Source organism: Scyliorhinus torazame, chromosome 3 (assembly GCF_047496885.1).
Source record: "Scyliorhinus torazame isolate Kashiwa2021f chromosome 3, sScyTor2.1, whole genome shotgun sequence".
Lineage (NCBI taxonomy): Eukaryota > Metazoa > Chordata > Chondrichthyes > Carcharhiniformes > Scyliorhinidae > Scyliorhinus > Scyliorhinus torazame.
The window spans coordinates 377,290,517-377,305,103 of NC_092709.1; the positions used below are offsets into that span (position 1 = coordinate 377,290,517).

General features: G+C 63.9%; 1 protein-coding gene across 1 annotated transcript in view; it reads left to right on the forward strand.

The window, feature by feature from the left end:
- Positions 1-2,121: 2,121 nt before the first annotated feature.
- Positions 2,122-14,587, forward strand: part of LOC140409376 (dynactin subunit 1-like) — a 120,365-nt gene continuing 107,899 nt past the window's right edge. Inside the window, exon 1 of the mRNA XM_072497826.1 lies at positions 2,122-2,270. Within this exon, the coding sequence (XP_072353927.1) occupies positions 2,132-2,270 (139 nt within the window). The 5' untranslated portion in view covers positions 2,122-2,131. The remainder of the gene's footprint in view (positions 2,271-14,587) is intronic.

Here is a 14,587-nt window from a genome sequence, read left to right on the forward strand (position 1 = left end):
GCGCTCTGCCTGGCGCGCTCTCTGGCCTGACGCTCTCTGCCTGACGCTCTCTGTGCCTGACGCTCTCTGCTGACGCTCTCTGCCTGACGCGCTCTCCTGACGCGCGCTCTGCCTGACGAGCTCTGCCTGGCGCTCTCTGCTCTGACGCGCTCTGCCTGACGCTCTCTGCCTGACGCTCTCTGCCTGACGCGCTCTGCCTGACGCGCTCTGCCTGACGCGCCCTGCCTGACGCGCTCTGCCTGGCGCGCTCTGCCTGGCGCGCTCTGCCAGGCGCGCTCTGCCTGGGGCGCTCTGCCTGGCGCGCTCTGCCCTGACGCGCTCTGCCTGACGCTCTCTGCCTGACGCGCTCTGCCTGACACTCTCTGCCTGACGCTCTCTGCCTGACGCGCTCTGCCTGACGCGCTCTGCCTGACGCTCTCTGCCTGACGCTCTCTGCCTGACGCTTTCTGCCTGACGCGCTCTGCCTGACGCGCTCTGCCTGACGCGCCCTGCTGACGCGCTCTGCCTGGCGCGCTCTGCCTGGCGCGCTCTGCCAGGCGCGCTCTGCCCTGACGCGCTCTGCCCTGACGCGCTCTGCCTGACGCGCTCTGCCTGACGCTCTCTGCCTGACGCGCTCTGCCTGACGCGCTCATGCCTGACGCTCCTCTGCCTGACGCTCTCTGCCTGACGCGCTCTGCCTGACGCGCTCTGCCTGACGCTCTCTGCCTGACGCTCTCTGCCTGACGCTTTCTGCCTGACGCGCTCTGCCTGGCGCGCCGCTCTGCCTGGCGCGCGCTCTGCCTGCGGCCCGCTCTGCCTGGCGCGCGCTCTGCCTGGCGCGCGCTCTGGCCTGGCGCGCGCTCTGCCTGACGCGCGCTCTGCCTGACCCTGACGCGCTCTGCCTGACGCGCTCTGCCTCGCTCTGCCTGACGCGCTCTGCCTGGCGCGCTCTGCCTGGCGCGCTCTGCCTGGCGCGCTCTGCCTGACGCGCTCTGCCTGACCCTGACGAGCTCTGCCTGGCTTGCTCTGCCTGGCGCGCTCTGCCTGGCGCGCTCTGCCTGGCGCGCTCTGCCTGGCGCGCTCTGCTGACGCGCTCTGCCTGACCCTGACGAGCTCTGCCTGGCTTGCTCTGCCTGGCGCGCTCTGCCTGACGCGCTCTGCCTCGCTCTGCCTGACGCGCTCTGCCTGACCCTGACGCTCTCTCCCTGACGCGCTCTGCCTGACCCTGACGCGCTCTGCCTGACGCGCTCTGCCTGACCCTGACGCGCTCTGCCTGACCCTGACGCGCTCTGCCTGACCCTGACGCGCTCTGCCTGACCCTGACGCTCTCTGCCTGACCCTGACGCTCTCTGCCTGACCCTGACGCGCTCTGCCTGACGCGCTCTGGCCTGACCCTGACGCGCTCTGCCTGACCCTGACGCGCTCTGCTGCTACCTGACGCGCTCTGCCTGACCCTGACGCGCTCTGCCTGACCCTGACGGGCTCTGCCTGACCCTGACGCGCTCTGCCTGACGCGCTCTGCCTGACCCTGACGCGCTCTGCCTGACGCGCTCTGCCTGACGCGCTCTGCCTGACGCGCTCTGCCTGACGCGCTCTGCCTGACCCTGACGCGCTCTGCCTGACGCGCTCTGCCTGACCCTGACGCGCTCTGCCTGACGCGCTCTGCCTGACGCGCTCTGCCTGACCCTGACGCGCTCTGCTGACGCGCTCTGCCTGGACGCGCTCTGCCTGACCCTGACGCGCTCTGCCTGACCCTGACGCGCTCTGCCTGACGCGCTCTGCCTGACGCGCTCTGCCTGGCGCGCTCTGCCTGACGCGCTCTGCCTGACCCTGACGCGCTCTGCCTGACGCGCTCTGCCTGACCCTGACGCGCTCTGCCTGACGCGCTCTGCCTGACCCTGACGCGCTCTGCCTGACGCGCTCTGGCCTGACCCTGACGCGCTCTGCCTGACCCTGACGCGCTCTGCCTGACCCTGACGCGCTCTGCCTGACGCTCTCTGTCTGACGCGCTCTGCCTGACCCTGACGCGCTCTGCCTGACGCTCTCTGCCTGACGCGCTCTGCCTGACCCTGACGCGCTCTGCCTGACGCGCTCTGCCTGACCCTGACGCTCTCTGTCTGTGCTCTCCGCCCGCAGGGAGTTTGACGAGACGATGGATGCTCTACAGGCCGACATTGATCAACTGGAATCTGAGAAGCTGGAGCTCAAACAGCGTCTGAGCAGCCAATCCAAACGTACGATCGAGGGGCTGAGAGGTTTCTCCGGATCTGGCATTGCGTCCATCGTAACAGGTACCACAAACAGTGAGAATAGGAGCAGGCGGAGGCCATTCGGCCCCTTTAGTCTCCTAACCATTCTGTTCCATCCTGGCTGTTCTGATTCAAATTGTACGATCTCAATCTACCCGCATAACCTTTGATTGTTGTTCGGGAAGAGAATGAGTCTCCCTCTGCCCCACCTCCAGCACCTTGGAGGGAGGAGCGCAGAAAGTCGCTCTCAGAGAAAATATTCTTCTCAGCTTCATCCGTAAAGGGTGACTCAGAATTAACCATTTTCCTTGTTTGGCCCATCGAGCTGGCTTCACCATTCAGGGAGACCATTGCTGATCCAATCGGTTTTAGCTCCACTTTCCCCGAGAACCTCCGAGCCCCTTGTCGGTCAACAATAGAACTGCGCCCTGATTGAAGGAGCCAGCCCAAGCCTCTGAGAGGGCCTAATCCCACAGACTGACACCCCTCAGAGAAGACATTCCCCCTCACCCCGCTCTTCAATGGGAGAGACCCTTAACACCCCCTCAGAGTCTCTCATGTTTAATCGGATCACTGCTCATTTTTCTGATCTCCACTGAGTGCAAGCGGCTGAAAAGACATCGTCCACCATGCGAGCAGTCGGCCCAGTGTACCTGCTGCCCAGCATCAGCACTGGGGGGACACTGCTCAAGACATCGTCCACCATGCGAGCAGTCAGCCCAGTGTACCTGCTGCCCAGCGTCAGCACTGGGGGGGACACTGCTCAAGACATCGTCCACCATGCGAGCAGTCGGCCCAGTGTACCTGCTGCCCAGCGTCAGCACTGGGGGGCACTGCTCAAGACATCGTCCACCATGCGAGCAGTCAGCCCAGTGTACCTGCTGCCCAGCGTCAGCACTGGGGGGCACTGCTCAAGGACATCGTCCACCATGCGAGCAGTCGGCCCAGTGTACCTGCTGCCCAGCGTCAGCACTGGGGGGCACTGCTCAAGACATCGTCCACCATGCGAGCAGTCAGCCCAGTGTACCTGCTGCCCAGCGTCAGCACTGGGGGGACACTGCTCCCTTTGGGAGGTTCCGTGGGCCGATTGTCTGGGGCAATGTCCCCACGCTGGCGTGGGAACGGTGCCGTCTTACGCCAGAACAAATGGCGTAAAGCTGCCACCAATTTCCCGAGGGGGCTAGCAGGACAGCAGCGTAGAGAACCGGCTCGAGCTGCCGCTCCGCCCCGGAGAATTCCCGGTTCCCTGGCTGCGCTTGCGGCAAGGCGGCCTGCAGCGGCCGGGCCGTGCAACATGGCGGCCGCTCGCCGAGCTGGCCCGCGGAATAGCCCCCCCCGCCCCCCCCCCCCCCCATCGGCCGCTCGCCGAGCTGGCCCGCGGAATAGCCCCCCCCCCCATCGGCCGCTAGCCGAGCTGGCCCGCGGAATAGCCCCCCCGCCCCCCCCCCCCCCCCCCCCCCATCGGCCGCTCGCCGAGCTGGCCCGCGGAATAGTCCTCCCCCCGCCCCCCCCCCATCGGCTGCTCGCCGAGCTGGCCCGCGGAATAGCCCCCCCGCCCCCCCCCCCATCGGCTGCTCGCCGAGCTGGCCCGCGAATAGCCCCCCCCCCCATCGGCCGCTAGCCGAGCTGGCCCGCGGAATAGCCCCCCCGCCCCCCCCCCCATCGGCCCGCTCGCCGAGCTGGCCCGCGGAATAGCCCCCCCGCCCCCCCCCCCCATCGGCCGCTCGCCGAGCTGGCCCGCGGAATAGCCCCCCCCCCTCCCATCGGCTCGACACCATCCAGGACAAAGCAGCCGCTTGATTGCTCCCCTTCCACAAACATTCACTCCCTCCACCACCGACACAGCGGCAGCCGTGTGTACCATCTACAAGATGCACTGCAACAACTCACCAAGGTTCCTGAGACAGCACCTTCCAAACCCACGACCACTGCCACCTAGAAGGACAAGAGCAGCAGATACCTGGGACCCCCCACCACCTGGAGGTTCCCCTCCAAGTCACTCACCACCCTGACTTGGAAATATATCGCCGTTCCTTCACTGTCGCTGGGTCAACATCCTGCAACTCCCTCCCTAACAGCACAGTGGGTGTACCTACACCTCAAGGACTGCAGCGGCTCCAAGAAGGCAGCTCACCCCCACCTTCTAATGGGTAACGAGGGATGGGCAACAATACCCATGTTTTCAAACATTTTCATTTTTATTTCCAATCCCAAGAAAGAATTAAAACCAATTGATTAGTTTAATCAGGGAGAATGGACCTTTGAGAAACGCACACTGGCTTTTGTTAATTCACTCGAACCTCGCCCAGTTCCTGTTGACTTTTCCCTGCGTCCCAAGCCTTCGCCAGTGATGATGTGTTGAATGAGGGCGCCATGGTCACCACTCTCCACTCCTCCTCGGTATCCTGGGCAGATCAGGAGATTCAAACACCTTCCACTGTGCCACCCCACTTCCTTCAAGCCGTCCAGACCATGTGACGTATCTACCCTCCGCACAGCCTACCTTTCCAGTCCCCCCTCCGTTCCATTTTCACCACACCCATTGCCTCAACTATCCCAGCATCGACTGAGATTTGTCAGACTTCCATTCCTCTGTAAACACCGACGGGAACCTGAGGCTTGTCCAGAGCCCCTCGGTGTGTATCACCCTCTGAGTCTGACTGTTCACAGCAGAGGAGCTTTGTGCCTTTCTGTTGACTCATTCCAGTTTTGTACTCTGTGCTTGTGAGTTTGATTATCCTCTGTCCCTCCTCCCTCGATCTGTTCTGATTCTGACTTGAAGAATTCACCTGGATTCTCGGGTCCGCCTCGGGTTTCAGAGTGCGGTTCACAGGCAGCGAGAGGCTCTCTTCCCGCTGCTTGTCGATGGCGTTTCCCATTGAAGCCAGACCCAGGGCACTGGGAAACCCGTGGGCGGGGGGGGGGGGTTGCTGCCAGCAGGGGAGAATCCCAATCGATGGTGAATTCCTGATATGCAGCAATATTCCTCTTATTTCATTCTAATCTTCCGCTCCCTCACCAACAGAGGAGCCCTAATGCTGCTCCTCGCGTCCTCCTGGATCAGATCACCCCTCAGTAGTTTCTTCTCGAGACCGGAACCTGTATGATCTTTCCCGGTAAGTGTAACCTCACAATGCTGCTCTCGTCCATGTCAATCCTGTTTTCACTCTGTTCAGGGTCAAATAGCCTTTCATACATATGGTGACCAGAACTGTTTGCAGGATTCCCAAATGTGTTCGCACTGAACTTTGATCCAGTTACTGGATATCGTTCCTGTTCAATTCTAACCCTCGAGATGGGAAGTGCTGTCTATTTGAATGAGCTTGTTAACCTGCAACACTGCTTTCAGTAATGTGTGTATCAGGAAGGGTCTGACAGCAACAAAGTTCAGCATCACACTTGCTCAGTGTGGGGGTGCTGCCGGTCAGTGTGTCCCACACACGGGTCCTGTTGCTCAGTGTGGGGGTGCTGCCGGTCAGTGTCCCCCACACACGGGTCCTGTTGCTCAGTGTGGGGGTGCTGCTGGTCAGTGTGTGTCCCACACACGGGTCCTGTTGCTCAGTGTGAGGGTGCTGCCGGTCAGTGTGTCCCACACACGGGTCCTGTTGCTCAGTGTGGGGGTGCTGCCGGTCAGTGTGTCCCACACACGGGATCTGTTGCTCAGTGTGGGGGTGCTGCCGGTCAGTGTGTCCCCCACACACGGGTCCTGTTGCTCAGTGTGGGGGTGCTGCCGGTCAGTGTCCCCCACACACGGGTCCTGTTGCTCAGTGTGGGGGTGCTGCCGGTCAGTGTGTGTCCCACACACGGGTCCTGTTGCTCAGTGTGAGGGTGCTGCCGGTCAGTGTGTCCCACACACGGGTCCTGTTGCTCAGTGTGGGGGTGCTGCCGGTCAGTGTGTCCCACACACGGGTCCTGTTGCTCAGTGTGGGGGTGCTGCCGGTCAGCGTGTCCCCCACACACGGGTCCTGTTGCTCAGTGTGGGGGTGCTGCCGGTCAGTGTGTCCCACACACGGGTCCTGTTGCTCAGTGTGGGGGTGCTGCCGGTCAGTGTGTCCCACACACGTGTCCTGTTGCTCAGTGTGAGGGTGCTGCCGGTCAGTGTGTCCCACACACGGGTCCTGTTGCTCAGTGTGAGGGTGCTGCCGGTCAGTGTGTCCCACACACGGGTCCTGTTGCTCAGTGTGGGGGTGCTGCCGGTCAGTGTGTCCCACACACGGGTCCTGTTGCTCAGTGTGGGGGTGCTGCCGGTCAGTGTGTCCCACACACGGGTCCTGTTGCTCAGTGTGGGGGTGCTGCCGGTCAGTGTGTCCCCCACACACACGGGTCCTGTTGCTCAGTGTGGGGGTGCTGCCGGTCAGTGTCCCCCACACACGGGTCCTGTTGCTCAGTGTGGGGGTGCTGCCGGTCAGTGTGTCCCACACACGGGTCCTGTTGCTCAGTGTGGGGGTGCTGCCGGTCAGTGTGTCCCACACACGGGTCCTGTTGCTCAGTGTGGGGGTGCTGCCGGTCAGTGTGTCCCCCACACACACGGGTCCTGTTGCTCAGTGTGGGGGTGCTGCCGGTCAGTGTGTCCCACACACGGGTCCTGTTGCTCAGTGTGGGGGTGCTGCCGGTCAGTGTGTCCCACACACGGGTCCTGTTGCTCAGTGTGAGGGTGCTGCCGGACAGTGTGTCCCACACACGGGTCCTGTTGCTCAGTGTGGGGGTGCTGCCGGTCAGTGTGTCCCACACACACGGGTCCTGTTGCTCAGTGTGGGGGTGCTGCCGGTCAGTGTGTCCCACACACGGGTCCTGTTGCTCAGTGTGGGGGTGCTGCCGGTCAGTGTGTCCCACACACGGGTCCTGTTGCTCAGTGTGGGGGTGCTGCCGGTCAGTGTCCCCCACACACGGGTCCTGTTGCTCAGTGTGGGGGTGCTGCCGGTCAGTGTCCCCCACACACGGGTCCTGTTGCTCAGTGTGGGGGTGCTGCCGGTCAGTGTGTCCCACACACGGGTCCTATTGCTCAGTGTGGGGGTGCTGCCGGTCAGTGTCCCACACGCGGGTCCTGTTGCTCAGTGTGGGGGTGCTGCCGGTCAGTGTGTCCCCCACGCGGGTCCTGTTGCTCAGTGTGGGGGTGCTGCCGGTCAGTGTGTGTCCCACACACGGGTCCTGTTGCTCAGTGTGGGGGTGCTGCCGGTCAGTGTGTCCCACACGCGGGTCCTGTTGCTCAGTGTGGGGGTGCTGCCGGTCAGTGTGTCCCACACACTGGTCCTGTTGCTCAGTGTGGGGGTGCTGCCGGTCAGTGTGTCCCCCACACACGGGTCCTGTTGCTCAGTGTGAGGGTGCTGCCGGTCAGTGTGTCCCACACACGGGTCCTGTTGCTCAGTGTGGGGGTGCTGCCGGTCAGTGTGTCCCACACGCGGGTCCTGTTGCTCAGTGTGGGGGTGCTGCCGGTCAGTGTGTCCCACACACGGGTCCTGTTGCTCAGTGTGGGAGTGCTGCCGGTCAGTGTGTCCCACACACGGGTCCTGTTGCTCAGTGTGGGGGTGCTGCCGGTCAGTGTCCCCCACACACGGGACCTGTTGCTCAGTGTGGGGGTGCTGCCGGTCAGTGTGTCCCACACACGGGTCCTGTTGCTCAGTGTGGGGGTGCTGCCGGTCAGTGTGTCCCACACACGGGTCCTGTTGCTCAGTGTGGGGGTGCTGCCGGTCAGTGTGTCCCCCACACTGGTCCTGTTGCTCAGTGTGGGGGTGCTGCCGGTCAGTGTGTCCCCCACACACGGGTCCTGTTGCTCAGTGTGGGGGTGCTGCCGGTCAGTGTCCCCCACACACCGGTCCTGTTGCTCAGTGTGGGGGTGCTGCCGGTCAGTGTGTGTCCCACACACTGGTCCTGTTGCTCAGTGTGGGGGGTGCTGCCGGTCAGTGTGTCCCACACGCGGGTCCTGTTGCTCAGTGTGGGGGTGCTGCCGGTCAGTGTGTCCCACACACTGGTCCTGTTGCTCAGTGTGGGGGTGCTGCCGGTCAGTGTGTCCCCCACACACGGGTCCTGTTGCTCAGTGTGAGGGTGCTGCCGGTCAGTGTGTCCCACACACGGGTCCTGTTGCTCAGTGTGAGGGTGCTCCCGGTCAGTGTGTCCCACACACGGGTCCTGTTGCTCAGTGTGGGGGTGCTGCCGGTCAGTGTGTCCCACACACGGGTCCTGTTGCTCAGTGTGGGGGTGCTGCCGGTCAGTGTGTCCCACACACGGGTCCTGTTGCTCAGTGTGGGGGTGCTGCCGGTCAGTGTCCCCCACACACGGGACCTGTTGCTCAGTGTGGGGGTGCTGCCGGTCAGTGTGTCCCACACACGGGTCCTGTTGCTCAGTGTGGGGGTGCTGCCGGTCAGTGTGTCCCACACACGGGTCCTGTTGCTCAGTGTGGGGGTGCTGCCGGTCAGTGTGTCCCCCACACACGGGTCCTGTTGCTCAGTGTGAGGGTGCTGCCGGTCAGTGTGTCCCACAAACGGGTCCTGTTGCTCAGTGTGGGGGTGCTGCCGGTCAGTGTGTCCCACACGCGGGTCCTGTTGCTCAGTGTGGGGGTGCTGCCGGTCAGTGTGTCCCACACACGGGTCCTGTTGCTCAGTGTGGGGGTGCTGCCGGTCAGTGTGTCCCACACACGGGTCCTGTTGCTCAGTGTGGGGGTGCTGCCGGTCAGTGTGTCCCACACACGGGTCCTGTTGCTCAGTGTGGGGGTGCTGCCGGTCAGTGTGTCCCACACACGGGTCCTGTTGCTCAGTGTGAGGGTGCTGCCGGTCAGTGTGTCCCACACACGGGTCCTGTTGCTCAGTGTGGGGGTGCTGCCGGTCAGTGTGTCCCACACACGGGTCCTGTTGCTCAGTGTGGGGGTGCTGCCGGTCAGTGTGTGTCCCACACACGGGTCCTGTTGCTCAGTGTGGGAGTGCTGCCGGTCAGTGTGTCCCCCACACACGGGTCCTGTTGCTCAGTGTGAGGGTGCTGCCGGTCAGTGTGTCCCACACACGGGTCCTGTTGCTCAGTGTGGGGGTGCTGCCGGTCAGTGTGTCCCCCACACACGGGTCCTGTTGCTCAGTGTGAGGGTGCTGCCGGTCAGTGTTCCCCACACACGGGTCCTGTTGCTCAGTGTGGGGGTGCTGCCGGTCAGTGTGTCCCACACACGGGTCCTGTTGCTCAGTGTGGGGGTGCTGCCGGTCAGCGTGTCCCCCACACACGGGTCCTGTTGCTCAGTGTGGGGGTGCTGCCGGTCAGTGTGTCCCACACACGGGTCCTGTTGCTCAGTGTGGGGGTGCTGCCGGTCAGTGTGTCCCACACACGTGTCCTGTTGCTCAGTGTGAGGGTGCTGCCGGTCAGTGTGTCCCACACACGGGTCCTGTTGCTCAGTGTGAGGGTGCTGCCGGTCAGTGTGTCCCACACACGGGTCCTGTTGCTCAGTGTGGGGGTGCTGCCGGTCAGTGTGTCCCACACACGGGTCCTGTTGCTCAGTGTGGGGGTGCTGCCGGTCAGTGTGTCCCACACACGGGTCCTGTTGCTCAGTGTGAGGGTGCTGCCGGTCAGTGTGTCCCACACACGGGTCCTGTTGCTCAGTGTGGGGGTGCTGCCGGTCAGTGTGTCCCCCACACACACGGGTCCTGTTGCTCAGTGTGGGGGTGCTGCCGGTCAGTGTCCCCCACACACGGGTCCTGTTGCTCAGTGTGGGGGTGCTGCCGGTCAGTGTGTCCCACACACGGGTCCTGTTGCTCAGTGTGGGGGTGCTGCCGGTCAGTGTGTCCCACACACGGGTCCTGTTGCTCAGTGTGGGGGTGCTGCCGGTCAGTGTGTCCCCCACACACACGGGTCCTGTTGCTCAGTGTGGGGGTGCTGCCGGTCAGTGTGTCCCACACACGGGTCCTGTTGCTCAGTGTGGGGGTGCTGCCGGTCAGTGTGTCCCACACACGGGTCCTGTTGCTCAGTGTGAGGGTGCTGCCGGACAGTGTGTCCCACACACGGGTCCTGTTGCTCAGTGTGGGGGTGCTGCCGGTCAGTGTGTCCCACACACACGGGTCCTGTTGCTCAGTGTGGGGGTGCTGCCGGTCAGTGTGTCCCACACACGGGTCCTGTTGCTCAGTGTGGGGGTGCTGCCGGTCAGTGTGTCCCACACACGGGTCCTGTTGCTCAGTGTGGGGGTGCTGCCGGTCAGTGTCCCCCACACACGGGTCCTGTTGCTCAGTGTGGGGGTGCTGCCGGTCAGTGTGTCCCACACACGGGTCCTGTTGCTCAGTGTGGGGGTGCTGCCGGTCAGTGTGTCCCACACACGGGTCCTGTTGCTCAGTGTGGGGGTGCTGCCGGTCAGTGTGTCCCACACACGGGTCCAGTTGCTCAGTGTGGGGGTGCTGCCAGTCAGTGTGTCCCCCACACACGGGTCCTGTTGCTCAGTGTGGGGGTGCTGCCGGTCAGTGTGTCCCACACACGGGTCCTATTGCTCAGTGTGGGGGTGCTGCCGGTCAGTGTCCCACACGCGGGTCCTGTTGCTCAGTGTGGGGGTGCTGCCGGTCAGTGTGTCCCCCACGCGGGTCCTGTTGCTCAGTGTGGGGGTGCTGCCGGTCAGTGTGTGTCCCACACACGGGTCCTGTTGCTCAGTGTGGGGGTGCTGCCGGTCAGTGTGTCCCACACGCGGGTCCTGTTGCTCAGTGTGGGGGTGCTGCCGGTCAGTGTGTCCCACACACTGGTCCTGTTGCTCAGTGTGGGGGTGCTGCCGGTCAGTGTGTCCCCCACACACGGGTCCTGTTGCTCAGTGTGAGGGTGCTGCCGGTCAGTGTGTCCCACACACGGGTCCTGTTGCTCAGTGTGGGGGTGCTGCCGGTCAGTGTGTCCCACACACGGGTCCTGTTGCTCAGTGTGGGGGTGCTGCCGGTCAGTGTGTCCCACACGCGGGTCCTGTTGCTCAGTGTGGGGGTGCTGCCGGTCAGTGTGTCCCACACACGGGTCCTGTTGCTCAGTGTGGGAGTGCTGCCGGTCAGTGTGTCCCACACACGGGTCCTGTTGCTCAGTGTGGGGGTGCTGCCGGTCAGTGTCCCCCACACACGGGACCTGTTGCTCAGTGTGGGGGTGCTGCCGGTCAGTGTGTCCCACACACGGGTCCTGTTGCTCAGTGTGGGGGTGCTGCCGGTCAGTGTGTCCCACACACGGGTCCTGTTGCTCAGTGTGGGGGTGCTGCCGGTCAGTGTGTCCCCCACACTGGTCCTGTTGCTCAGTGTGGGGGTGCTGCCGGTCAGTGTGTCCCCCACACACGGGTCCTGTTGCTCAGTGTGGGGGTGCTGCCGGTCAGTGTCCCCCACACACCGGTCCTGTTGCTCAGTGTGGGGGTGCTGCCGGTCAGTGTGTGTCCCACACACTGGTCCTGTTGCTCAGTGTGGGGGTGCTGCCGGTCAGTGTGTCCCACACGCGGGTCCTGTTGCTCAGTGTGGGGGTGCTGCCGGTCAGTGTGTCCCACACACTGGTCCTGTTGCTCAGTGTGGGGGTGCTGCCGGTCAGTGTGTCCCCCACACACGGGTCCTGTTGCTCAGTGTGAGGGTGCTGCCGGTCAGTGTGTCCCACACACGGGTCCTGTTGCTCAGTGTGAGGGTGCTCCCGGTCAGTGTGTCCCACACACGGGTCCTGTTGCTCAGTGTGGGGGTGCTGCCGGTCAGTGTGTCCCACACACGGGTCCTGTTGCTCAGTGTGGGGGTGCTGCCGGTCAGTGTGTCCCACACACGGGTCCTGTTGCTCAGTGTGGGGGTGCTGCCGGTCAGTGTCCCCCACACACGGGACCTGTTGCTCAGTGTGGGGGTGCTGCCGGTCAGTGTGTCCCACACACGGGTCCTGTTGCTCAGTGTGGGGGTGCTGCCGGTCAGTGTGTCCCACACACGGGTCCTGTTGCTCAGTGTGGGGGTGCTGCCGGTCAGTGTGTCCCCCACACACGGGTCCTGTTGCTCAGTGTGAGGGTGCTGCCGGTCAGTGTGTCCCACAAACGGGTCCTGTTGCTCAGTGTGGGGGTGCTGCCGGTCAGTGTGTCCCACACGCGGGTCCTGTTGCTCAGTGTGGGGGTGCTGCCGGTCAGTGTGTGTCCCACACACGAGTCCTGTTGCTCAGTGTGGGGGTGCTGCCCGTCAGTGTCCCCCACACACGGGTCCTGTTGCTCAGTGTGGGGGTGCTGCCGGTCAGTGTGTCCCACACACGGGTCCTGTTGCTCAGTGTGAGGGTGCTGCCGGTCAGTGTGTCCCACACACGGGTCCTGTTGCTCAGTGTGGGGGTGCTGCCGGTCAGTGTGTCCCACACACGGGTCCTGTTGCTCAGTGTGGGGGTGCTGCCGGTCAGTGTGTCCCACACACGGGTCCTGTTGCTCAGTGTGGGGGTGCTGCCGGTCAGTGTGTCCCACACACGGGTCCTGTTGCTCAGTGTGGGGGTGCTGCCGGTCAGTGTGTCCCACACACGGGTCCTGTTGCTCAGTGTGAGGGTGCTGCCGGTCAGTGTGTCCCACACACGGGTCCTGTTGCTCAGTGTGGGGGTGCTGCCGGTCAGTGTGTCCCACACACGGGTCCTGTTGCTCAGTGTGGGGGTGCTGCCGGTCAGTGTGTGTCCCACACACGGGTCCTGTTGCTCAGTGTGGGAGTGCTGCCGGTCAGTGTGTCCCCCACACACGGGTCCTGTTGCTCAGTGTGAGGGTGCTGCCGGTCAGTGTGTCCCACACACGGGTCCTGTTGCTCAGTGTGGGGGTGCTGCCGGTCAGTGTGTCCCCCACACACGGGTCCTGTTGCTCAGTGTGAGGGTGCTGCCGGTCAGTGTTCCCCACACACGGGTCCTGTTGCTCAGTGTGGGGGTGCTGCCGGTCAGTGTGTCCCACACACGGGTCCTGTTGCTCAGTGTGGGGGTGCTGCCGGTCAGTGTGTCCCACACACGGGTCCTGTTGCTCAGTGTGCGGGTGCTGCCGGTCAGTGTGTCCCCCACACACGGGTCCTGTTGCTCAGTGTGAGGGTGCTGCCGGTCAGTGTGTCCCACACACGGGTCCTGTTGCTCAGTGTGAGGGTGCTGCCGGTCAGTGTGTCCCACACACGGGTCCTGTTGCTCAGTGAGGGGGTGCTGCCGGTCAGTGTGTGTCCCACACACTGGTCTGTTGCTCAGTGTGGGGGTGCTGCCGGTCAGTGTGTCCCCCACACACGGGTCCTGTTGCTCAGTGTGAGGGTGCTGCCGGTCAGTGTGTCCCACACACGGGTCCTGTTGCTCAGTGTGGGGGTGCTGCCGGTCAGTGTGTCCCACACACGGGTCCTGTTGCTCAGTGTGAGGGTGCTGCCGGTCAGTGTGTCCCACACACGGGTCCTGTTGCTCAGTGTGGGGGTGCTGCCGGTCAGTGTGTCCCACACACGGGTCCTGTTGCTCAGTGTGAGGGTGCTGCCGGTCAGTGTGTCCCACACACGGGTCCTGTTGCTCAGTGTGGGGGTGCTGCCGGTCAGTGTGTCCCACACACGGGTCCTGTTGCTCAGTGTGAGGGTGCTGCCGGTCAGTGTGTCCCACACACGGGTCCTGTTGCTCAGTGAGGGGGTGCTGCCGGTCAGCGTGTCCCACACGCGGGTCCTGTTGCTCAGTGTGGGGGTGCTGCCGGTCAGTGTGTCCCACACACGGGTCCTGTTGCTCAGTGTGGGAGTGCTGCCGGTCAGTGTGTCCCACACACGGGTCCTGTTGCTCAGTGTGGGGGTGCTGCCGGTCAGTGTGTCCCCCACACGGGTCCTGTTGCTCAGTGTGGGGGTGCTGCCGGTCAGTGTGTCCCACACACGGGTCCTGTTGCTCAGTGTGGGGGTGCTGCCGGTCAGTGTGTCCCACACACGGGTCCTGTTGCTCAGTGTGAGGGTGCTGCCGGTCAGTGTGTCCCACACACGGGTCCTGTTGCTCAGTGTGGGGGTGCTGCCGGTCAGTGTGTCCCACACACGGGTCCTGTTGCTCAGTGTGGGGGTGCTGCCGGTCAGTGTGTCCCACACACGGGTCCTGTTGCTCAGTGTGGGGGTGCTGCCGGTCAGTGTCCCCCACACACGGGACCTGTTGCTCAGTGTGGGGGTGCTGCCGGTCAGTGTGTCCCACACACGGGTCCTGTTGCTCAGTGTGGGGGTGCTGCCGGTCAGTGTGTCCCACACACGGGTCCTGTTGCTCAGTGTGGGGGTGCTGCCGGTCAGTGTGTCCCCCACACACGGGTCCTGTTGCTCAGTGTGAGGGTGCTGCCGGTCAGTGTGTCCCACACACGGGTCCTGTTGCTCAGTGTGGGGGTGCTGCCGGTCAGTGTCCCCCACACACGGGTCCTGTTGCTCAGTGTGGGGGTGCTGCCGGTCAGTGTGTCCCACACGGGTCCTGTTGCTCAGTGTGGG